At 33.8% G+C, this 27802-nt stretch overlaps 1 protein-coding gene and 1 long non-coding RNA gene across 2 annotated transcripts in view; one reads left to right on the plus strand and one right to left on the minus strand.

Annotated features, from left to right (window-relative positions):
- The window catches only part of LOC128236075 (kin of IRRE-like protein 1), a 57183-nt gene extending 30297 nt beyond the window's left edge, over nt 1-26886 (minus strand). The window contains exons 1-4 of the mRNA XM_052950896.1: nt 26732-26886; nt 24714-25058; nt 15931-16262; nt 218-511 (exon numbers count right to left, since the gene is read on the minus strand). Coding sequence (XP_052806856.1) covers nt 218-341 — 124 coding nt within the window. The 5' untranslated portion in view covers nt 342-511; nt 15931-16262; nt 24714-25058; nt 26732-26886. The remainder of the gene's footprint in view (nt 1-217; nt 512-15930; nt 16263-24713; nt 25059-26731) is intronic.
- LOC128236076 (uncharacterized) lies at nt 1673-2566 on the plus strand. The gene is made up of 3 exons (XR_008261252.1): nt 1673-1847; nt 2065-2095; nt 2490-2566. It is a non-coding gene; the product is annotated as an uncharacterized LOC128236076 (long non-coding RNA).
- Nucleotides 26887-27802: the final 916 nt, after the last annotated feature.

Raw genomic sequence — 27802 nt, forward strand, 5'->3', positions numbered from 1 at the left:
TCAATAAATTCAAAAACAGTTAATGGAGTATATTGGTAAGCAGTTGAGAAAGATCTTTTTCCGTAGAAATATAACTGTTTCAAAATCATTTCGTTAACGTTTTGATGCAACCACCATTGGAATCAAGTAAATAACACGATTTATCTCACAGTTATATCAGAAGTGTTTGTATGAGATGGCTTTTTTTTCTTTTGAATAAACTAGTATTCCCACTTACGTAGAACCTGAAGAGTGATGGTTGTTTTTCGTGTCTTATCAACCGCTGTACCTCCTGTAGGTGACAACGTGTTCATTGCTGTACACGTTACACCTCCGGCGTCTGCTGTCTGTACGCTGTCCATCGTGAGTGTTGGGCCAACATATGAGTCACCTTCAGGGTATGTCCACGTGTAAGTGGGGGTAGGGTTCCCCGTACTGTTGCAGACAAGGATAATAGAACGACCAGATATCACAAGTACATGGGAGGTAACCTCGGCACCATTGTAGGATACTCTCGGAGTTGTAGTTTCATCTGTAAATAGCGGTACGGTTTAAACGATGGTAATATCCACGATAATGATTAAAGGTCGGGTATTACCCGTTCAAAGGATGTTACCTTGGAGCCCATGTTCGGAGTGGTGGACTTATTCGTAAATTGCGATACGGTTTCATTACAGTCTGTTTTCAAATAATGATAAACGACCGGATATTACCCGTACTTGGGAGGAACCCTAGAAACGTGAAGGGTTGTCTCATCTGTAAATAGCGATGCGGTATTTTACAATGTAGGTAGAAAGTTACTATGAATATAAAGTTTGATTCAGTTGAATATAATAAAGTGAAAGTGAATTCAATCAATCAATTATCGAGAAATCGAAAGTTTCGTTTCATTTAATCGGATTTTACAAATAATTTACCGGATCAATAGTGCATTTCAAGGACGATCGTTTGCTGATTTTGGTCGTATGACCAAAATAACCGTTCTGCACCGTTTAAGAGACAGAATGTGAACCTGCTTTATCGTTAATTCTGATCGTAAACCTATGACTGGCTGGAGGCACTCGTAAACTTAACGATCTAGATTGCGGAGATTTTCTCCATATCAAAGTAATTTTTTACCTTTTTTCAACATTTGAGTGTTAAATGTTGCGTGTAGCACGCTCGCTGGTGTTGCATTTCCAAACAATGTCTAAAAACAGCTAAAAACAGTACGAACATGTTCTATTTCCGCCGATCTGTCCAAAAAGAATTTTAACTGTTACAGTAGAAGATGTAAACTATTTGTCATATTTATATAATGTGCTGACATTGTGTACATCTTAAACATGGAATATGGTGTAGATTTTGATTTGCTATTATTGCTGTTTAACATGTCCTGTAAAACCTTTTTTTGATATTCATCTTTTTCGGATTGCCTGTACAATTAACATATTTCGATGTAATATCACCGGCCTTTACCGTGCATGTAGTCAGTAAATTTAAAACAATGTTACCATTTATAATATAATATTAAATTTGTTTTCTTATTGTTCCTAATACACATCTAAATCTGATAATAAATCTGTAAATATACTGTTATTGGATAGTTAAATACCATGTACAATATCGGGTCACATTGTTATCATTTTAATTCATCTTCACCCGTAAAGGCTACTTGTTTTTACAGTATGAATTGTTTTCCTTTTGTACAACTTTGCAGTATATGTACACGTGTGATCATTCAAATGACAAAAGTTACATTTTTCTTTTTCAGTCATACCATTTGATGTCGTGTTTATAATAAAAAAACTGAGATGAAAGATTGACAAAAAGGTGTCGTACTCTTGATGGAAAATGCTGTGCTCTTACATGGCATATGTTTAATAAAGGTATGGATAATGTGAATAAACAATAATGCTTGTTTTATGAATGATTATAGAGGTATAATCCAAATAAAAACATAGTCTTAAGGACTAGTAATTAACCTGCAAAACCATATTATGTATCTGCAGTTAATGCTGTGTGCTGATGCTTATTGTTATTCTATGTTCTCCTATTATTTAGTTTTTTTGCTTGTTAAATATCTGTTATGTTTGATCATTACAGGCTGTTGGGAGATCACTGTCAGGAATGCTAGGTAATATAAAAAGTAGATTAGAAGTGATAAATGCAATAGGACATAAAACATTTCTATGAATAATACAATTAAATGAATTTTAAATTAATACCATGTTGAGCATCTTAGTTTGAACAGTATACTGGTATAACATATGTGATATTACTAGGTATGAACATTATTCCAGAAGTAATCTGATGGTGGTGTGTTCCATGTTTTCTAACATACCCTAAAAGTTTATATTAAATGTTTTCTTAAATTAAAAATAGTTTTCATAAAATATGTACACTATTTCAGTCAAAAAGGGGAATGTAAATTATGTTATATGTACACTATAAAAAGGCATTTTAATAAATGTATTGTTGTATTATGTTGTGCTGTATTGAACAAGATATTATTACTTTTTGTCTTTCAGGCCACTGAGTAATCCAAGAAATATGCTCATGGTCAGTCTTCACGATACGCACCCGAAGCTTATCAACATACATTGAAGATATTAGACCAAGCAGACTTTAAGCTACATATATATTGACACAGACCCTGAAATTAATTGCATATTCCAGCATAGCATAAGACTTCAAACTGTTTCATAGGCAATTAGGCATTTGTGTTAACCTCATAAGTTGCAATGAAATACCAAAAAAAAAATAAGTTTGACTGTACATTGTAAAAGCCATTAACATTATATTTTCCAAATATTTATACGGGCTTGAAGACAAACGCGAAGCGTTTGTCTTTACAAGCCCTCTTACGGAGTTAAACGGGCAGCTCAGTCACACAGGCTAGACTCGGTCGCCCATTATAGGGGCTGTCTCACAGATGATAAAATAAAAATTAATATTTTTGTCATGGCAGAGTGGGGCAGATGACTCGCAAAAACTTTAAGCAATAAAGATGTTTGAATGAAATTACAGAAAACCACTTCATCACAAATAATGAAATCAAATGTTTAGTAATTCATAATTTGTTTCCCCTCCCGACAACCATCAAATTTGGCATGTTTGACCTGGTTTCAACAAGCATAATAATGTGAGTATTATAGATTATGAACCCGGGGGAGATTTCAGCATAAAAGGCAGCGTTTCTTTTTGGCAGAATTACATGATAACACTATAGCTACAGCGTCTTACTGGTGTTTTTTTACCAAGGTTTTCAGAAGGATGACTTTAGGCGAGATGAAATGTATTGACATGTCTCGCTTAAACTGGCACATATTTCCGCACAGAATTTCTTTAAGTTAACCTCTTTTCAAAATTATTCAGCTAAAGGCATGTATAAGCATGCAAGACAGTTTTAGACAAACTCTTTCCTACAAAGTAAAAAATGACATTTAAGTAATTAATTATTTTATTTAAATGGGGTGGGTTCGGGAGGGGTTTCCCCTCACGACAAGCAATGTTTATAATACCTTTTTTCTTCTGCATATAATCAGAAAATGCGGGGTCATCAGTTCAGCACAAAAACAGTGGCGGTTTTCGCAATATTTTTCAGAAGTTTTTAACATGCTTGTATATTTTTCTTTGTGCAGTGTGCAATTTACTCTTCCTAACTGCTGTTTCGACTTGAGATAGAATATGGTCGAGAAATATTTTCTTCTCAATTTTTTCTTCAAACACAATCTATATGAATTACTTAAAAAGCGATATTGTTCATGTAAAATTAACAGGACATTTACAATGCTACCTCTAATAAAGTAAAGCATAGGCATAGCAAAATTCAAAACATTTTTATTATATATGCTTTGTTGTGATTTATAGACTTTTATAAACAATAGAAAAATAATATTTCACTGTTTCAAACATATTGATATTTGTTTTTACTGTTTGAAATTTCAGCCAGCTCTCAAATAGATATTGAATGCCAGACTGCTAAGAGGGCTGGGACACAATTTGAACAACATCATTACCAAAATAATATAACATTTGTATACAAATTATAATTTGTTGCCCTACTTCAATAATTATAATTGAATGCCATTTTATACACTTTTAGGGTCTAAAATTACATTATTATGTTTGTGATAGATCGCAAAATATTTCAGTTTGTTACTCTTAAAATATAGCTTTTGATTCTCACTCAGTGAAATTCATGTACATCAGGATTTTACACTAAAACGAAACAAATTCACTATTTATTTTTTCTTTAAGTTATCGCACATAGGTTATGTAATGGTACCATCCTCTTTATTTAGATTGTCAGAAAACGTGAATGCATCTCAGTAGCTCAGTTGGTGAAGAACTCGCCCTGTTAGTAAAGGGGTCCCGGGTTACAGCACTGCAATTGTCGTACATATTTCTGTCCCAATTGTACTTAAATGGATAAATTCAAATTCTGACAATAAAAAATAACAATTTAGCAGGTGGAGCTATGATCCTATTCATGTCATGTATTTTCATTTCTCAGTGATTGAATTTAAAGCTGCACTCTCACAGATTTACCGTTTTTGCATTTTATTTTTTTTTGCCTTGGAAAGAGCAAATTTTTGCGTAAATATCTGCAAACCAATAATAAAAGATTGCTGATAAAAGATCTGATTGCAGATTTTTATATTTCCTTTAAATTACGCACTAGTCAATTGTAACCACGCCCCCCCCCCCCTCAGCAGGTCCGGGGGTATACCGGGGATAGCCGGGGAAATCGGCCGTGTTTTTACTTTCCAGGTGGCTCCACAGGGCCGGGTGACCTTGGTGGTTTTGTCTTAGCGCTAAATTTAGCGGATATTGGGCCTTATATTCAGTCTCTGGGGTGCGGGGACATTTGGCCGGGGTTTTACCACCAGTTCGTTTTACCCGGGGTTGGCTGAACCGAATGTCAAAATCCCCGCTAGACCCCGACCTGAGGGGGGGGGGGCGTGGTTACATTTGACTGTGATGCATTAATGTTTTATGTTTTTAAAACGTTACCAATGGTTTAAGAAAATGAAAAAAAAAAATATTTTTTTGAAATAAGATATAAACATCTGCTATCAATTTTTTTGTCAGCAGTCTTTTTGTGTCCAAGCATTTACACAAAAATTGGCTTGTTAAAAGACAAAAATAAGAAAGTTGTCAAAACGTTAAATCTGTCGGAGTGCAACTTTAAGGGACACCAGATTGTACAGTTGCAAGAAAAAAGAAATAGTGAAAACCTTTGCTAATGGCGCAATGCTTCTTTCGCTGTTTTTTGTGTTTTACCAATTTAAAATTAACTGTTTGTGTACCATATAAATACCTGTTGATTTAAAAATATTGTCAGTATATGAGTCTGTTCCTATCAAGCCACTTTTACATGTATGCTAAATATTCACAATATGAACTGGGAAATAATATATTTGCTGATTTTTTGACCATCTGGTGTCTAGCCCTTTCATAAACCATCTAGCTGCCAATGTGAGTTTTAGATACATATTGGACAGTTTCATTGGAATTTATTTAGTATAAAAATATGTCTCATGGCTAAAAGCGTAGTACTTACTCAGGGCTTTTTCTATACTACCCACGGGTTCGACTTTCGGACCCATTCACTAGCGGATTAAGAGGTGGCGCAGTCGGCGTGTGCCCCCTTTAAAATCAAACAAGTTTACTGTTTTCATCAATATGAGAGAAACAAAGGTAATAAAATAAGCTCATAATGCACCATTTCCAACTACATATTGTTAAAATTTTCATGAGGGAGTAACCCCAAATCCCCATACAAACAGTTAATGCCATATACTTTCGATTCTGAGGGAGGGGCACATGTCAAAATGTGCGCCCCTAAGTTACGCCCCCTCTAACGTCAATTCCTGAATCCGCCCCTGCCATTCCCTAAGCAAAATATAAGATGTTTTTCCCAATCTTCAGAAATGTTTTTTTGGAAAGTCTTTTAAAATGTACTGGTTCATTTTCAACATCCTAATAAATTATGTGATGTAAAGTTTTTTTGATAATTGTACTCTGATATCATTGATTTTTATCACATTCAGATATATCTGTATGAAATATTATCTGTCATGATTGATTAATTGCAATATATATTTACACCCAAGGATTGATATTTCAGCCATTTTGGTTCTATTAAAGGGAATAAAACAAATATAAAATCATTTCCTAATTTGCAGGAGACTAGACAGCTTTTTCTCCCACCTCAGATAAGTAGATCCCATAATTTAACCATGCTAGATATTCTTATCTTGCCCACGGGCGAAGATAAAATGCCAGTATGGAACTCCTTTTTAATGGTCACCACATTGTAATTACCTCCCTTGTTGAAGACTGTCGTCAGTAGCATCAAGGAAATCTTGTCTTATGGTAATATATAGAACGCTAATTAATTATTTCTCGCTTCAAATGTCACCATCAAACAGTTTTCACGCACCATTCAAGAAATAATGATTCATTCTCCTTAGAACTATTTAAAAAGACCGATTTGACTATTAACATTAACGGGATCATTACGTGCATATCCATGACAACCACGTGATATCGCATATCCATACGCAATTATTTTCACTAAGCACAAAAGAGTTCCAGCAAAAAGTACATTTTTACTTAATTTTGTTTAACTGAAGTGGGAGAAAAAGCATCTACCATAGCCGCTCGTGTAAGATAGGTTCATCCCGACCCTCGCGCAGGGTGTTTAGCGGAAACTCGGTAAACCTCGTTTCCGCAAAACACTCTACGCTCGGGTCGGAATGAACCTATCTTACACTCTCGGCCATGGTAAATACTTATATTCTTTTAACAGATAATTTTCCCAATTTCAGCATTTTCACGACGCAAAATTATCCAAAATGTTTAGGGTCTTTTTCCCAAATTGGGCAGAAAAAGCCCTGTTACTTAATAATGTTTTAGGAAAAATGTAATTCAAGGGACATTTTCATACATTTGAGATCTGTTTTTGTAATGATACAAAAATAAGCTGATTCTTTCATCCAATACAAAAACTAAATAATGTATAAACTGTCAAATATGAGGTTGCATCTGTAGACTTCATCTTTGTTTAGGAAATCTGTGAATATAACTTTCACCACCCAGAACAATAAGTATCAATATAAGAAGTAAAAAATATTCTAGTTACTATTTTCTCATGTCAGCACTCCATGTCAGTGACAATTCAATTAAAAATCAATGGAAAAAACTGTTAAATACTATCATGTGTTATGTTTTTTCTAACTTTTAATAATATTTATTCCCTGTGGTCGGTCGGTTTGTCGGTCGGTCCGTTGGAACTTTGTCCGGAGCAAAACTTAAAAACTACTGGATGGAATTGGATTAAGCTTCATACATTGGTAGAGCATAATGAGAGGAAGTGCCGTGTACAATAACCATAACTCTATTCTTGCTTAATACTGAGTAATTGCCCTTTGTTACTTTTTTTGTCTGGAGTATAACTTGAAAAGGACTGGATGGAATTCATTGGAACTTCATACAATGGTAAAGCACAATGAGAGGAAGTGCAGTGTTCAAGAACCATAACTCTAATTTAGCTAATTACTGAGTTATTGCCCTTTATTTGTTTTTTTTGCTGTCAATTTATTTTCCAGACATTAACTTGCAAAGTACTCTATGGAATTTATTGAAACTTCATACAATGGTAAAGCACAATGAGAGAAGTGCATTGCACAAGAACCATAACTCTATTTTAGCTAATTACAGAGTTATGGCCTTTAATACGTTTTTCTTGTCCCGAGCATTACTTAAAAACTATTTGATGAAATTTAATAAAGCTTCATACAGTGATAGATCATGATGAGAGGAAGTGCAGTGTATAGAAAACTTAATTCTATTTCAGCTAATTACCGAGTTACTTTCTTTTGTTATTTTTTCTTGTCCGGATAAGAACTTGAAAACTATTGGATGGAATTTAATAAAACTTCATACAGTGATAGATCATATTGAGAGGAAGTGCAGTGTATAGGAACCGCAATTCTATTTCAGCCAATTACAGAGTTATTGCCCTTTGTTACTTTTTCTTGTCCGGAGCATAACTTAAAATATACCGGATGGAATGTAGTAAAACTTTATACAATGGTACAGCACAATGGGAAGGAGTTCAGTGTACATGAATCATTACACTATTTTAGCAAATTACAATGACAATAGTCCATAAAATAAAGTTGTCATGTATAGGTTGACTTTCCAAATAGATGACTGCAATTTCATATCAGGGCGGCGTTCGGGGGTATTAATCACCTTGAGCTCTAGTTAACTTTCAGGTGGTCCCGCAGTGCTGGATTAATGCGGTGGTTTTGTCTTTGCGCAAAATATAGCGGGGAATGGGCCTACCAAGAGTCCCATGGGTGCGGGGGCATTTGGCAGGGATTTGACCATTTGTTCGTCCCCTCAGGGCGGAGATTTTAGCCGGGGTTGGCTTGACCGGAAGTCAAAGTTCCTGCTATTCCCTGGACCTTGGGGGGGGGGTACATATTGAGGGGTAAAAGCGAAAAGGTTCTTTCTGCTTCTTTACTTAATGTCACTTAGAACCTTTTCGCATTCACCCCTCGAATTTTGACTGGTGCATAAATGCCAGCTTCACCAACCCAACTCGAAGCCTTTAGTGAATGTCCTTATGAAAATATGATTTTTAGTAATTACATCAACCAGGTATAGTAGACATGTTTTAGTAATCCAATTCCTTAATAACTTATTATTAATTTGTTATTGTTTGCAACAGGTTGGAGATGGGGATGATGACAGACCAGCCAGCCGAACTCAAATTAGATTATACATCATGCGGTAAATTATTAGTATTTCACAATCACTTTATGGAAATGTATCCAAACTGTAGCGGGTTTGAATCTTTTAAGTTTATCTTTTCTGTTTGTTTCATTCCTAAATAACATTGTTTCATGCTGGTTGTAAATTATTTCCGGTCACGGCCATGAGATTATATCATTTTCTAATGAACTATTTTGTTTGCTTTTTTTTATAAATTTCAGGTTTTTGAATTATCCCTCAATACTTCTTAATACATTTCAACATTCTGTAAAAGCACAAATGTATTGTGTTTTTTTTATAGCCACCTGGTTGCTGAAGCTCGAGAGGACCTTTATGGACAAAAAATCCTGCTCAAGATAGTTCTGTCTGGAATTCCATACCAACTCCAGAGAATGGAAAATGTCTTCAAGTAAGAAGAGATTCTAAGCAAGTGCATTTCTGACTCCTCCAAAATGCTTCTTTGTAGTCAGTTACCTTGGAGTTGTTTAAAACTCATTGCAAAATATTCAAACATAATATATTTCATCTATTTTGGCTTGATCTTTGAATCCGTCAAATTACACTATGACTATCATTATGTGACTATATCAACGTTATCAACGTTGACGTCATTTGATGTTGACGTCATTTCCTGTTCATTATATACATACAACCTGATGAAAGCTGAATGGCCGAAACGTTGTTTCATAAATAAATAATTTGTGTTGAAGTTGGACTTCTTTAATTATCACCATATGTGACTATATCAAATTTATGACTACATAAAGAAGTGTGTACGCCTCAAATGATTGTTAACTGGTATACCTTCACAGTAGTAGTTAGTACTTTTATTCTGTTAAAAACATTGCATTTATGTTATTTTCAGATTATGATGTGCCAGCAGCCTGAAGTTGTCAAACAATTTGAAACTGGATGCAGCACAGAATCCCATATTTCAAGAGAATGCAGATGTTAGTCACCCCTGTCAAACTTGTTTGTGTGAATAAATTATACAAAATGTGACATTTACAGCAAATATGTAATAATTGAGCAACGTATAGACAATTGCAAAACTCTGTTCTGTTAATTTTGTGCCATATTTAGCATTTAAAACCAGATACTTTCAGATTTTGATGGTTTGTTCGGTTTCTTTTATTCATGATTTTTTTCAAGAAGACACCAGTTCGACGTATACATAATAGTTATGGTGTCTTAACTGTCAGTGAATCCAAGATCACTGAATGTTGTTGAACTGATATATGTTAAACGTTGAAGATCCAGCTGTCAGTACAGAAAACATAGATTGTGCTTTTGAGAACACTGAATTTTATCAACATAATTTGACACTGTACATATTGCAAGCATTTTTTCAAATCTATATAAATTAATAGTAGATAACTGTGCCTTAATTTGTGCATATTAACATATGTGAATAGTTTAATAGCCTCATGATGTCATTCTGTATAAATTATATAATATAATCATTTTAATTGTTTCAATTGTTTTAATATATAAATGGTTTTGGAACTGAAATTTGGTCTTGCTCTATTGGCTGGTACACTCAACAAATATAAAAAATATATGAAATAGTGCTTAGTGAGCTCAGCTGACAGTTTTTCACTGGGTTCTAATTTGGGTGTGTTCCAACAATATCACTGACTTTATTACTTTTATTGTATATTCTATATAGGTGCTAAATTTCGAATATATTTTCAGCACAGGCATCTGAATCATTGTTTGTAACTAAAATGTTGTTTAAAACCATTTTGGGTACAAACAATGAGATAAACAACACATCTGAAGATATTTGGTGTCTTTGATATACAAAAAAGAAACAAGGTATGTAACTCAAACTTACCCGATTTCACGGTAGAGTCCAGTTTTATGCAAATTTCTCAACCAACATAAAAACAATCCATTTTTAAATAAGTGACATGGAAAGAAGAGTCAATTACCTTTAAAATGGTGTGCGATATGTTGGTATAACTATATTGTCTTTAGACAAACAAGCATAATTCAATGTCCAATTCTCGTGTTTTTCTTTAGTCGGAAAGAGTACAGCAAATTCAAATCGTCAATTTTCCCCGTGTAAACAGTACTAAACACAGACCTATTGAAGTTATTTTATGCTTCAGCGTACAGATAAATTAATTCCATTCCATAATATCACGAAAACCCTAACATCACAATGTTAGAAACAACTGTATCAGTCTTTAAACTAAATCCTCTTTAAATTTCGTAGGCAGCTGGCCATTTTACCCACAAGCGCCCAGATGATGTCATTGACATGTACATTTAACATCTTTGTCCCGGCTTGAATGTGAGCCACACAAGCTTGGATGGGTCAAATACTCTTCTTTGGAGGTTGATCAGAAACATCTGAGCGCTGTCAGGAAAATGTCCGCCTCAAACAAAATTTTAAAGTGGATTTAATTTGAAGACTGATACGGTTGTTTCTTAAACTGTGGTGTTAGTCTTATTGTGATATAAAGGAATGGAATTAATTTATCTGTACGCTGAAGCATAAAATAACTTCAATAGGTCTGTTTTTAGTACTGTTTACACGGGGAAAATTGACGATTTGAATTTGCTGTACTCTTTCCGACTAAAGAAAAACACGAGAATTGGACATTGAATTATGCTTGTTTGTCTAAAGACAATATAGTTATACCAACATATCGCACACCATTTAAAAGGTAATTGACTCTTCTTTCCATGTCACTTATTTAAAAATGGATTGTTTTTATGTTGGTTGAGAAATTTGCATAAAACTGGACTCTACCGTGAAATCGGGTAAGTTTGAGTTACATACCTTGTTTCTTTTTTGTATATCAAAGACACCAAATATCTTCAGATGTGTTGTTTATCTCATTGTATGTACCCAAAATGGTTTTAAACAACATTTTAGTGACAAACAATGATTCAGATGCCTGTGATTTTCAGCAGTGTTGAATGTTGATTGTTATTGCAATTTATCATTTCTTTTTAGATCACTCTGTGGGTTAAACATTATGTGAGGGTTAGAAGTCATTTGTTTGTAATTACACCTTGATAAGTTTAATCTTTAATACACTGGGTCTTGAAAGTCCCATGATATGAACAATTGGTTTTGACTATTTTCATGCTTCATTTAGAATATACCTCATAAGAGGTCATAACATATTGGACCTTTAAAAGTTAGAACATTTTAACATTAATTTATTCATACAATTTTATTTCCCACCAGATGTAAAAAACAACAACCTTTTTATCAAAAAGCAAGACACAAAGGTCACTGTTGGTGATCTGTAAAAAATACATGTGTTGCTGCATATTTAACTGTCACATGTCTTTTGGTTTATACCTGATTTTAGCAATGCTGTTTACAATATTAATTAATTGAAATTTAGATAATTTTGATCATTAGACATGATGTTTGTCAGATTTGTCATTGCAAACACAAATTATTTTAAAGTTTATTGAAAGCATCTTTAAGATAATTCTGAATTTAAAGCAGAATTGTATTTGCCCTTAAAATCTAAACAACACATTTGTTCATAATTAACTTTTTTGGCGGGATATGGTGTATGTTTTTGTAACAAACAAATAAGAATATATTCTGTATTCTCACTGAGATATTTTGCAGACAATTTTCCAGAGCTGCTTGGCTACATATTGTTCATATACAATCAAAATTATTAGTAATTGATTAAATATTTTGCCATGTTTTACCATCATATTTAAATAGATTTTTGCCCATTCAATTCTAGTTAAAATTATAATTACCCCTGCTTGTAATATACTTCAGTGCAACATTATTGATATGTGATTATTTTTAGCTTGACTATTCGATGAATAAGGAGAGCTATGCTAGTCACCCGAGTGTCAGCGTCAGCATTAGCACTTACGTTAAAGTTTACGTACCACCTCAAATATTTTCAAAGTCCATTGACATACTGTTTTGAAACTTCGCACGCTTGTTCATCATCATGCTCCCAACCTGTACACAGGAGGAGGTCACTGTATCGAGCATTTTGACAGAATTATGCCCCTTTTTTACTTAGAATTGACGTGTAAGTTTGCGTACCACCTCAAATATTTTCAAAGTCCATTGACATCTGGCTTTGAAACTTTGCACGCTTGTTCACCATTATGCCCCCAACCTGTACACAGGAGGTAACTCTATCAAGCATTTTCACAAAATTATGCCCCTTTTTCAACTTACAATTTATTTTAAAGTTTGCGTACCACCTCAAATATTTTCCAATTCAATTTATGTAAATATCTCAGCACATCATGTATTGCATTGAAATCTAATATAACAGTGATCAATGCATGTTTCTCCAAAACTTTTCAGTCCATACACCGAAAAGCGGCATTATAGTCAAGCGCGCTGTCTCTTGTGACAGCTCTTGTTTTTATTTATTTTCTGTTTGTAACATATTCCTTAAATGCGTTTGTGTACTTGATCTCAAATGCATAGTAGCTTTATTTAAGTTAATTAAGAAGAATAACTCTAAACTGCATTGTAATTCATTATATATAATGTATACACTATTATTGAAGATTGTTGCGTATACACTAAATAAATTGCTAACAGCAACAGAACTGCTTGTTATTTAAAAAGTTTTATTAACATATACAATAAAACGTTTCCCTTTTACTCCTAGCATGTTTCACTTAGTCATTATGTAAACTTAAAGTGTCCGGCAATAGCACTTCAAGCCCGTAGAGGCAGCGCCTTAGTTCATATTATTTATACAAGGTCAACTGTGATATCCATTTGAACATTTCTTCCACCAACCATTTAAACAGTTTTTTGAATTATAAAGGAAAATTTAAATGAAATATGTATTCAATCCTATGATAATATTTATCAAAACACACACTACAATGGTTGTCCATGTAATATGCCATGGGTTTAATTTTAATGAAACGCTCATCTTTTTACAGAAGTTAAGTAAATGTTTTTTATATTTCTGAATACAAATAAATTGTTTGTTTTTTTACTTTGACAAGCATATCTTTAAACACAATTTGGTGCATTAAGTGTATTATCCTGTCACTTGCAGACAAATCGGTCAAATAACAAGGTGCCGTGTAAACTTTAGTTTATTAGGATAGTAGACCACATGCTGTTTAACTTCAGAGGAAAAGCATGAATACTGTTTCAGTATCTTTTCAATAGAACGCAACCAATCGAACAATACAATCACTCGTCCATAAACTCCAACCAATCTGCATAATAATGACACTGGCAAAACAATCGACCTAAAAATCTGTGAAAATCTTAATCCACCCGCAAATGCTGGAAACTGTGTTACTCGTCGATAGTTTATTCCATTTCTGTGGTGAATGACAAAATCTCACTTACAACAGAAATGAATTATCTCTTTACCGATGTAGTTCTGAACATCCAACACCATCAACATGAATTAAATCCATGTGGCGTTGTTTGTAAACATTCATGATCTTAAATATGACCTGTGTACTGTACTCACTGACTTGCGGAATAATTGTTACATCATCAGATAATGTTTGGAGACTGATCCATGTTTACGCACCTTTAAAAGCTTTTTTTATGGTTTGAATTGATATTGACATATTAAAATGCAATGACTTGAATATAAACCTATTGAAAAAAGTTGAACAGTTTTGAGAACTATTTTGGGAGTAATTTAAACATGGATACCAATTGTGATAACGTCAACAGGAAAAAACAGTTGCCCCCCTTATTTTTAAAGATACTTAATTAATTAATAAAATAAAGTAACAGGATAAATAGAATACTTGGTAAGCGCGTGGATGGAGAAATTTTATCTGGCTCAGCCACGATAAATTTCCTCCATCCACGGCACTAACCTAGTATTCTCTATTACTTCAGTGTAGGTCATAACATGAAAGTATTATCAATAGATTTAAAATAATGTTGTTTATTTAACAGTAATTACAACGTTTGACACAAAAAAGATTGATTTATGAATTGTCATCATTAGTATCATTATAATTATAATCTTCGTTATCGTTGTCGTCGCATCATTATTATTGTCGTCGCATCATCATTATTACTATCATCAACTTACTCGTCGTATTCTTTGTATTTTAATTATGATTATTATTTTACCATTATCGTCGTTGTCGTCGCCTCATCGTTACTATCATCATCAGCACCATGCTGCACGTTTGCATTTACTTTAAAATGCATGCACAGTACCGGTGATTTCATATTTCACATATCAAAGACGAATTTAAAGTATAACAACTTAGCGGCCTGAAACCAATCGTAATTAGTTGCTGTCCAATTTTCATCATAATTACAAGCACTTTTCTATGGACTGCCGGGTTTCACGGCAGAAAAATAATCATATTCATTATTGTTTAATAGTATTCACTAGCAAGCACCCATTTCAATGTCAAATGTTTAGACAAAAAAGGTCTAGAATCTAGAAAAAAAAGAACTGTGTATATAGATCAGCATTTTATTTGAAAAGGTATTGCTACATTGACGTTTCTACTATAGTAGTAGTAGTAGTAGTAGTAGTAGTAGTAGTAGTAGTAGTAGTAGTAGTAGTAGTAGTAGTAGTAGTAGTAGTAGTAGTAGTAGTAGTAGTAGTAGTAGTAGTAGTAATAGCAGTAGTAGCAGTAGCAGTAGTAGTAGTAGTAGTAGTAGTAGTAGTAGTAGGAGTAGGAGTAGTAGTAGTAGTAGTAGTAGTAGTAGTAGTAGTAGTAGTAGTAGTAGTAGTAGTAGAAGTAGCAGCAGCAGCAGCAGCAGCAGCAGCAGCAGCAGCAGCAGCAGCAGCAGCAGCAGCAGCAGTAGCAGTAGCAGTAGCAGTAGTAGTTCTTTTATTATTTCACTTCAGATTTTATTACTCGCCTTAACTTTGTACTTTATCGTTATTTTAACGTACGACCGGATAGTTTACGAAACGTTTCTGAAACGCCTTTATGATTATCGTTCAGTTGGTCGTTATAATGATCGTAAATTTACGATAATTGCAAATCTATGTGAAACGCACCCCTGATTACTAAGCATACACGGAAGGTGAATAAAAGTCAAACAGTGTAGATACTTACCTAGTATTTTGAACACCATTGACATAATTTTAAGCATACAGGAAGGCATGGCCATTGTTTGCTCTGTAATACACGTCCTGTCTGTATCTTCTTTAATAGGCAAGTATACAAAATATGTGACCATAAGTCCAAACATTACACACTTACACTGAACATCTAAGTAAACGCTGGATGAGTAAAGCCAATCTCCACCGTTGTTTGCCCTGCAGAAAAACCCACTTCATGATCGCTTCTCTGCACAGTCAACGTCACTTTACCGAAAGTCACAATGAGAGTACCACTTGCTCTAGTGTCTGTCTCCGTCCCGGTAGTAATCAGAATGTCATCCGCCCTGTCCTGTGTACCGTTATCCTTGTACCACTCCACGGTGGCCAGGGGATTCCCGGCAGACGTCTCACACCGGAACTGCCGAGCCGTGTTATCTATGACAGAGACGGAGCTGACCGCCGGGGAAACCATAGACAGCGCAGTTATACCAACTGTAAACAACACGTTATAATAAATTCACACATTTTGCGTTTATAACATATATAAAAAATGATTAAGAACATATTAAGCAAATTCAAAGCTTCCAGCATGTGTACAGTCTTAGACAAACCAGTCTCTTTTTTATATAGTTTCATATCTCGCCAGTAAGAGTATAACTAAAAGCATTCTTAAAATAAATAGTCAGCTTCATTGTGCACAGAACCAGCTTACTGATTAATGCGTCGTTAACAGACTGAATCGTACAAACATCCAAAGTATTAATGATAACATAAGAAGGTGGTAAATATTTATAAGGCAATACGAAAATTGGTGTATATGCTATGCATTCCACTTATACAGTACATCACAATAAATATCAACATTTGGTAAGAAAGTATTACAATGTATCGTTCACATACGATTTAAACGAAATTCATATCACTAAAGCAATGAAAACTACTGCTCTTACCCAGTAGTCAGACGTTCAAATATAAACCCAAATTAGAGGCACAAGGCAAGAGCCTTAACGAAACTAAACCATAAACACAAACGTACATATCATGATAAGCATGAAACATGTAATGCATTACATGATATGTTATATTTGGTAATGTTGTATTAATCTGGGAACCAGTCATTTTATCTATTATGATCTATTTAAATAACAAGTCTAATAGAATCTTATGTATGGAACCGTCTAACAGGAAATATACATGCTTTGACCGACGACGACTGAGACCTGACGTACATTAACGTATCACTTTTACATCCATCATCATCCTTTACAAAATATTGTATTTGAAGATATTCAAAACCATTTTATTGCAATTGTTTCTCATTGACATGTTGAGAGTACATTTGTTTTATGTAATATTTATGAATTGCAATTGATTTGGCCATTTTTGATATGTTGGTTAGTTATTTCAGGATTTAATATTCTGATACTTTCACTTTCACTTTAAAATTTATCGGAACAGGCTTCCGTTGTATTTTCATATTGTAATACACAATGTATTGCAATAACTGATCAGTGTAATGTTGTGATTACATTGAATTAATAAATTGTGTTTGACATGCAATTGAGACCAATTTTATTTCAGAATTTGAAATTTTGATATTTTGAAATGTTTCCGTTGAAATTTCTTTTTTCATATATTTGTATTGCAATGTAAAATTTTAATTGACATATTTTTGATGCATGTATTGTATAATTAGTGCGTATTTCATGCATATGAAATTCCGACATTAACCGGAAGTGACGTTTTCGTTGACCGGAAGTGGCATGTTCATCGCCATAAGTTTGAGTATATTCAGCTCTCCTACACCTGAGGTCGCCAGTTGCTGACTTTTGACGGTGAAGTAAGTTAAAAGTTTTAAAATAAACTTCACATCCAATTTGTTGGATATTGGCTGTCTGACAAATTACAAGTAATTGTCAGTGAATACTACTCGGTGACAAAAAAATCCAAGTTTTGGATATAATATGTTACTAAATACTACTCTGTGTGAACAAACAAAACAACAACAACAACAAGTGTCGGATAGAATAATTGTTCGAATAAGTTTCAGAAGTGTTTGGAATAGCTTTTCTACATTATTGATAATTTTGTGATATAAATATAGATGAAACATTGAATTACCAAGAACTTGGTATATGTAATTTGTAGACAAATCTTGCAAGCGGGGGAGAAAGAGATTTGCAGAGTGCTAGTTATTTATACCAATTATTTAATTATAGTCATAATTAATGAAGAGAATAAATTGACAGTGTAACCACACAAGAATATTTTTCAAGAAGAAGTGGATTGGAAACACGTAGGTAAATTGTGACATAATAACGATAATATATATTAGTAGTCAAACTGAATTAGGTTGTTTTCTATGAGAAAATAAAATCATAAAAAGGGTGTTAACTTGTGCAATCATTAATTATCTCCAATATTTTGGAACTTTATTAATAAAAACTACTAAAGGTTTTTTATCTGATTCTGGGAATCAGAATGTATTCAAAGAAATTGGATTTTGGTCTTAAAAACTGCTTCTAATTCAAGTTTGTTAGGGGTTACAAGAATACTTAGTATGAAGATTCCAAGTAGTTTGGAAAGTTAGTAGCAAGATGAATTTAACATAGCCTAATGTTTAAATTAAACCAAGACATTTTGGGTAATATTTCAATTGGTGAAAAAGGGGAAGATGTTTAGGGTTGTCTTAAATAAGTGAACCATGAATGAGGCAAATACAAATAGTAAGTGAGGCACAAAACTTCAAAGCCACACAGTTTAAGAATTAAACTGTAGGAAACGTATCAAGGGACTCATGGCATATTCAATTTCTCTTGTTGGTACATTACCACAAATATATTCATCAGTGCAACCACCATATGCGTACCTATCCCATCTACCAATGCAACCACCCAATCCGTATGAACTGGGTTCATATCCCACAATAACACCACCTTAGATATACCCATATCCAATAAATCCATACATGATGCACCCACAAATGCAACAGGGTCTTGGAATTAATGTCATGTTTCCAGGTTTTATGGGTTATCAGCCAGGGTACCAATGCATACCAAATCCTGGTTTCATGGAAGGGGTAATGAATAATGAACCTAATAACTTGAGCAGTGTTCATGGGGAAATACCTCAAAGTAAAATTCAGAACCCGATTTCGGGTACGTTAAGGGATAGTGGAGAAAGTACTTGTATAATTATTTGTCCAGGGTAGATTGGACGATTTAGATAGAGGGCCCCACTTTGATAATTCGGGTATATGTCGGGTTAACGAAAATGACTCCCAAATAACAAAGGGTAATGTCTGGGAAAGAGGGTCCCAATGTGATGATATGGGAAAATTTGGAGCTGGAGAAAGTAAATTCCGACTTTCGGAGAGTAATGGCCTGGACACAAAATCCATGGGATACAAGCTATCAGTTTAGGTAGAAGGAAATAACCCAAGCAAGACCAAACATGTGATAAACGTGTCATAAGAGAGGGGCTAGCTACTGTGGCTCAAGTAATGGACAAAATGACTTGCTTGTGCCAAGGGTCTTAACCCATAACTAAGGTGTCCGCAGAGAAAAGCGTAGCTGCGTTCGCTAAAATGTCCCAAAGTAAGGTACGTGAAAGCCGGGTGTCCAGACATATTGGACCTGATTATTTGACATGGGAGAGAATCAAATCAAGTACAGATGTAACGCTCAATTCCATCAAGTAAGCGATGTTTTCAATACGCACGAATTGGGCATTTCCAATTATATTGTCCTGAACATCATCAGGTTAGGTAGTTCTGGCTTCCATAACTTTAATGTTGATATTTATTTTTTCTGATGTTTACAACACATTAAAGTTATGGCGTAACCCCCATATAAAAGTCAACCAGAATCAACAATCACATGACCATGATGATGTCGCTGGATTCTATTTATATCATCGGATTCACATTGTTCATTTAGTTGAAACCAATTGCAGTTAGGTTGAAAATACCTTTTGATAAGTAAAAACAATTAATTTATTCCAAATTTGTTATTAGTTATTTACTTATTATTCAAAATAGAAAAAAATAACAGCATAATAAACAATACATTTGTGAGGTCTAATGTAGGTCACATGGGTATTTTCTGAAAATCTTTTTATCACGTGATTAAAGTTGAAAACAACTATGACCTAGTTAAGGAATGCTTATAATCGGATTTATTAAAATGATAAATTAACTATCTATAAAGCGTTTTTTGGTTTTGAAAATGTGTTTCATTTACCTGAGGATATAGTTCTTTTGCCTGTACAATGCATACAAGTGAAATAACAGCGTGACATAAAAATATCAAGAATTCTGGTAGGGTTTGGATACGGCGTTCTCTTCAGCCAACACGTCCAAAAAGATAATATATAACGTGTTCGCTGAAGTTCTTTAGCTACAGGTTAGGGTAAAAATAAAGTTGCAAGGAAAGCTTATTGCGAGAAAACTAGAAAGGGTAGTTGGTAGTAGTTTTTATCTCGAGTGCAATATTGATATGATTACAACACTCAACAGTTCAGTTCAATGTTTTATCAACAGTAATTGTTTTAACAACAATGTCCAACAAATAAACGCATACGCCACATCAAGAGAAACACTTTATAAGCAGTACATGTTTTATCAACACTAAAAGCATAAACACCATTTCTAGAGCAACACTAAATATTCAAAACATTCACCCATAATAAATGTCTAAATTAACACAAAGGGGGAGAACTGTAGAGAATAACATTAAACAAATCAAAGCACTGAAAGCACTTATAAAATCAACATAACCAAGCATGATATTAAGAATCATGATGAACTATTATCCAGAAAGTTTATTATAAATGAATTTATATTACTAGAATACATATTACTGCAGATGTTATTGATTAAGCTGTATGATAAAAATAAAACAACAGTAGCAATTCATTATGATTCGGTGTTCAGAATTATTCAAAAAAAAAAACTAAGTTTAATTGTTATGACTTCATTACAAACATAGACTAAATAATGTCATAACAATTCAGTTATGATAAAAATGTAGGATACAATGTGATGAATGCAATGATATGATTTTATGAGCGCTGTGTGAATGATAGAGAAAATGAGTTGGTGACTTTGAAGTATGTATGATTGTACAGCTTGCGAGAAGGAGAATAAAGGCATACCAGGAAAATGGAATTTGATTTAACTTTACAGGATGACAGATTCCGAGTCTTTGGAAGGGAGCCCAAAAAGGTCATGGAAAGAAACAGAATGAATAATTCCAATTAATCCCGATGATAGTGTACGGGAAATGGAAACATTATATTCTCGCAAAGTACAGATTGCCATCAGCCAAATTATTGAGCTTTCAATTAGGTTTGGTCAAGGACCAAGAAAAGATTAATAGGATCGTTACAGAACAATGTCAAATTGAACAGAGTCGAATAAACGTTAAGTTCATCCGGGAGGCCAAAAGTTATGCAGACAATATTTTAACGACAGAATGTTTGAAATCATTGGAACAAATTTGGGGGGACGGTCACTAACCTATTAAAAAGGGAAACCCCTATTTATCAATAGACACTGGTATTGATGTTTTTTCTAGTAGAGACATTCGTTTTTTTGTGAAGAATCTGTTAAAAAGGAACCTGTGGAAACTTTTAGTGTTGACACTATTGGTACTCCAGATGTAATCAAGTTATTCCAAATCTGTTGAATGATAAAGAGGATATGCTTAAAGACTCACTTTTGAAATTGATGAGTTGGGTGAAAAACATACAACTGATTCAATTTAAGATTTAGAACCCAATCTGTTGGGTGGTGACGAAAGAGCTGAAACTTTGGTTAATGACTCACTTTTGGATTTATAACCCAATGAGTGAAGGAAAAACATACAACTGAATCAATTTTAGATTTAGAACACAATATGTTGGGTGGTGACAAAGAGCTGAAACTGAAATTGATGCATCTGTCAGTACATGTTCCAATCCCCTGATTAATCAAAGTAATGTCGCCATTTTGGATTTAGAACCCAAATGTTTGAGTGAGGATGATATGGTTAAAACTGAAATGATGCCTCTATCGATACATCTTCTTGTCAAATTAATGAGACAATGCTACCCATGAAAGTAGAATCCAATTCTTTGGATGAAGCTATGGAGGTCGACATGAATAATAGCATAAACCTGGATTCAAACGTAATTGTAATCTCAGACGACGAAACCAGTCCTGATACACAACTTCAAAGATAAAGGGCTATAAGACAGAGAGGATCTAATACCTCAGTTCCAAAACAAGGATCAAATGCGCGTATCAAGGATCAATCTTGTCCGCTGTCATGTGGGACTTTCAGAAATCTTCGTCAGCATGTTGAATATCATCATATTCCGACACAATTTCATCAAAAGAATATAAGCAATTCGCAAATGCATGATTTCAAACTTAGAAGTTAAACAAAAAGCTAAAGCCATGGACAACCATTTTTATTTAGACCGTTTACTGTACAAACTGAATTTAAACAAGTTCAGCTCAACAAAACATTTGATAAATGTATCTGTGGGATCAGTTCCTAGAAATGAGAAATGGTGGGAGGAATAGCCATTTTCTGCGATCTCAATCACTTATTGGGAGATTATACACATCTTGGATCTGTTTTTTCAGCCGCTATGGGAATTCATCAGCAAAATGCTTCATCCATTGATAGTTTACCTCCAATTCTCTGAAAGTTAGACTTACAATTAACACTTGCCAATGTTGTGGCTTTGGGTGAAGTAAGATTGGACCATACTGAACCAGAGGAAAAGTGGGAGAGCCAAGAGAAGATGTTAGTACAGGTGTTTGGTCTCAATCCGGTTTTCTGTGATTCACCATATACGAGATCAGAGGAACCTGGAGAACTGAACCGAAGATGTTTAGATATCATCGGAATTAGTGGAAACACTGCCAGAAATCAACCGTTTCATCTACATTGCTTTGCTGGTACAACTGAGACCATGAGAAGTTATCTGAATGTCACTATACTTATTTTGGGTTTATTGGAATGGTCCGGTTCTTTGACAATAACCAGCAAGCAGCACTGCAGAAAGTTCCAACAAATCGGTTATTAATTGAAACTGATTCTCCATATCCAAAAGTGTCAAAGGCTGCAAGTATGAATACTCCCAAATTCATTGGGGATGTAGCTGCTGAAATTGCCAAATAACGAAACTCAACAGTTCAAGACATCTGTAGCATAACTATGTAAAATACCAGACGCTTATATAAATTGTAAACAAAGAAGGGATTGGAAGACAGATAAAAAGCCGTAACTCATATTCGTTAAACATAATTTTCATATAACTTATTCTGTGTGGGCGTTTATGCGTGGTGATTGATATTCAATTTTAATGTGATATAACCCAATGGTTGGGTCAAACTTTTAAATTTAATTTGCATATAACTCATTATGTGTATGGGCATTTATACATGAAAATTAATATTCATTTTTTATGTGATATAACACAATGGTTGGGTTATTTTCAAGTGAGTAATACTCAATATATATATGTATAAATGGTTGGGTGCCTCTAAATGATCTTTTAAGAAGTTATTTGTGGAGTTTTTTAAAATTATAGTTCCAAATTGTTTAGGTGCATTTTTAGCTTTGTTATAATGATGTAAAGACTGATTAACTATTTTAATATTTCTATGGATAATGAAACATCTTGAAAAATATAACATGGGGAGGTGTGAAGTGATCTGGGAACACGTCACTTTATCTATTATGATCTATTCAAATAACCAGTCTAATAAAAGTTTATGTAGGGAACCAGCTAACAGGAAATAGACATACTTAAACCGGCGACGACTGAGACCTGATGTACATTAACGTTCTGACTTTCACTTTTACATCCATCATCATCCTTTACAAGAATCGACGCTTGAGCACATTTTTATTCAGGTATGTTATTTGGATGTTCGTTTATATGCCGGAATCACAAAAATGTGAACAAACATACCAACACAAGGTGGTTAAATACTCGAGCCCGAACCTGCCTGTTAAAATATGGATACACTTGCCATTTCAATACGGCAGTTGTTAAATTCATTGTTCGGTGGAAGAGGTTACGTAATGTGCCCGAGCGTCAGTGTCCATTTACACTAAAAACACATGCCTGATTGATTTTCTTCTTAAGCATTTACTTTTAAATTGTATGCATTTCGATGTCAAAAACGAATTTTATGTTTATAAAAATATAAAGTTTTATCTCGTGTTTATCTAAACTTTTTTTTGCTTAAAATTACCAGTCAGTGATTTTGCAATACTAATAATCTTTAGTTAGAAAGTAAATTGAAAGTAATGGGTTGTATTCAAGTACACATTCACTTTACGTTATGGCAATTGATTATATCGATAATAACCATCCCTTTTTTAAACTGATGTCCTTTTTATCAACTGTAATTACAGAAGGTATTTAAGTTTGACCTTAAGAACTAAAAACATAATATGGCATGTACCTTTTGTACCAAAAGTATTGCAACTATAATTATTATATCCCAAAATGCATGTGGTTTAGTTCATTTAACTCTATATATCCATGTTATCTTGCATAAACATACGAATAATCCTATTAATAGGTTTTTAAACATATTCGAATGGTAAGCATTGGACATGAGACTTGTATTGGATTAAAAGTTTATATTTCTATTATTTCTGCTGACTATTGTACACACGTTTTACATTATACACAACACAAACAACGGTATTAATAATTTTTGAATAACCAAAAAAAGACACAATTATTTCACCTATTTAAGTATAATAACTTAATAAGTTTTAAAGCTTAACCGATAAACACTTGATAATATATGAATTTTACGGGATGTAAATTTAACCAGGAAAAGTGTGTGCTTAGACTTTCTATGAAGCGTTCACAAACGTACTTTTAAAACATTCATTTACAATGATCAAAAACATTTTGCTTGATACATACTTGTAACGACGATTGTTTTATCACCACTGTTGTCCGTTATATCTCCTCCTGGTGGGAAACAAAACCAAACTTTCCCGCTCATGTCTCTGGTGACGTTCCTGATGACACAGACGTACTCCCGCTTACTAACACATGAGCAACTGAGGTAGGAAAGCTGGGGGTCCATCGCACAGCCAGATGGGCCGTATCCTACTGATATTATTAATTTAGGCAATTGCAGTTCTCTTACAGCAAAGGTAATATAGCTCATATCGATAGACGAAGAGCACGTCAGCTTCAGGGGTGAGTTTTCCTGGACTGTGAAACCCCCAGATGTTCCGTTCCCTGACATAGTTATGCCCTTAGCTAAAAGCATAATGCATGATAAATTGAAAAAGAAAATAGAATTATCATACTTCTCCTTAATGTATTGATCGTTTTAAAGCTGAATTAAAAGTTAGTTAAGGTGAAACTTGTTTGAAAAAACACACTATATTTTATATATTTGTTTGATGCTGTTTCATGTTAATGATTTGAGATAAAAATTGTATGTACCATTTTCTAATCCATTGATCTTTTTTAAAACTACAGTAAAACTTGTAAATAAAAATACAATTTTAAATTGCGGATTTTTCATACTGTGTATTTGTGATATAATAACATATTTGTTATTGATCTTATGTATGTTTTTATATGCACGCAGTAGCACGCAGAAACCGTTTCAAGTAAAAACGAAACAATAGTCAATGCGTCCAAAACGAGAAAATGAAACATCTAGTTGGATCCAAAAGACTTACGTGTCATGATCAACGGATTAATTAGGTTTAAATACCGTTAATTTACTAATAAGTGGTGGTCTACTGTATTATATAAAACAGAACAGTGTAATACTTGTTTAGACTTGTTTTCCGAAATGTTCATGTTTTCAGAATTGATAGTGGTGTATACATTAGAGCTGAATATTGGCGATTTACAAAAATAGAGCGGGAGTACCTCGCCATTCATCTTTCTGTATCATTTCATCCATGCACGCACACATTTATGCACACATGAGCACGAACGCACGCCTGCCCGCAGTATTCGGATTTATTCAAGTTAATGAATAACCTGAGTCGATCGTTAGATTCAACCTTTTGCAATTGATATAAGTTTAAGAACTTGAAATGCATCTACTTTCCAAAATCAGTAGTTATGTAAGATATTATACGTATTCTGATCATATAAGCTAGTGTCATGGTTCAATTTAATAACTGTTTATATTTGTCATAGTGCAAAAATGCTATTGTATACTATTTCTACAGTCAATTGGGAATTCGTAGTTGATAACCCCTTTGCCCATCAGCACAGTTTCCTTTATTTATCTTGTATACTACTTTGCGAATCAAAAAGTATATACCACTTATAAATGTCTTTATTTGACGCTATACAAACTGTATTTTAGTTCTATTTGTATATAGAGGTAAGTAAATAAAAGGTCCCTTCTACACCTCAAAACGCGGTTCTACCATTTCTGAATTACTTACTGTGAACTGAATATTTATTAAGTCACTAATATGTTAATGCTTACACATTGTGTCGAACATAACAAATGTTTACGTTTAAAAAAATCGGATTTTGCTTCCTGTAAGCATTACATTGAAATACAAATACTTTACTTCATTGATATGTTATTGAATTCATGTGTGCGCGCGCGCGTGTGTGTGTGTGTGTGTGTGTGTGTGTGTGTGTGTGTGCATGTGTGCGCGTGCGCGTGCGAGTGCGAGTGCGTGCGAGCGTGTGGTTGTGTTTGTGTGTGTGTGTGTGTGTGTGTGTGTGTGTGTGTGTGTGTGTGTGTGTGTGTGCTCTGGCGTGGTCGTGTGCGTATTTGTGTGTACGCCTGTTTGTGTGTGTGTTTGTGTGAGTGCGTGCGTGCATGTGTGTGATGTGTGTGTGTGATGAATACATATTTCAATAAAACATATAACATATTGAATCTATAAAGCTTATCAAAATTAAAACTATTTGACAAAATCATATATCATTAGTATTCCAACTCTTACCTAAGGACGTTATCCCGCACACAACTAGTATCACCTGTAATACTTGAAAAAACATGACTGCATGTACTTATTTTTAATTTGTGTTGATAAAATATAAATCATATAATCCTACAAATATATTGCACAATCAGGAAGTTTAGAACGCTGGTATAAATGATTTGTTGAACTGATAATGTAAGATACATCTACTCAGGACTATTTGAATAGATGTTTAAAACAAGTTTATGGGCAGGTTATACTCATTCATGTGTTATGGCAGTATTTCTACTTAAAATAAATCAAGCTTGTTTAAAAGATGGATTCTTTTTAAGTTTCATGGCAGGTCTGTGCTATGGGAAATATCTTGTCAGCACCAATTATCAAATATCGTTATAAACATTTAATCGTAAAACATCTGAACATTTGTTTAGAACATGTATAATAAAAAAGGATAATAAAACTTAATCGATAAAAATGCAATTTTAAATATGTTAGATATATGACCGTAAAGTAAAGAGAGCATTATTGTTAAAAAGTAATTTTCAAATGCTGAACATTGAATCACAACGCAATTGAAAGGCATACTTTATCCAATAAAGGATAAATATTAAGGAAAAGACTAAATTTGATGCAAAGCATCAAAGACGTCGCAAAAGTTGTTGACACATGAATAAAAGGAAGCAGATGCAGTTCACTAGCATACCAATACTTATGTGAAAAAATACAGAAACAAGCTCAGTAGTCAAAAGTTTAAACATAAACCCCGTTTAATGGCACAGGGAAAACGCCAAAGACATAGAAAAAAAAATCACAAACAAGAAACATGGAACAACAGCACAAAACTGCACAAATAGCACATTGCATATATACTATATAAAAAAAATAGGTATGTTTATCAAAGATTGTTAGGTACCGCCTTGGAAAGGTCAGTCAAATGTAAATTTACTGGGTTTTAAACCTGTTTACGTGCACAAACCTCACTCTGATCAAAACAATCCTGAATAAATAAAAAACGTAAAAGGTAAATCTAAAAGTATGAGGTACATAAATACATCCATTTTTCAGTTATTGAAAAAAAACGGATTTAAAGCT

The sequence above is a fragment of the Mya arenaria genome, chromosome 5 (genome assembly GCF_026914265.1).
Source record: "Mya arenaria isolate MELC-2E11 chromosome 5, ASM2691426v1".
Classification (NCBI taxonomy): domain Eukaryota; kingdom Metazoa; phylum Mollusca; class Bivalvia; order Myida; family Myidae; genus Mya; species Mya arenaria.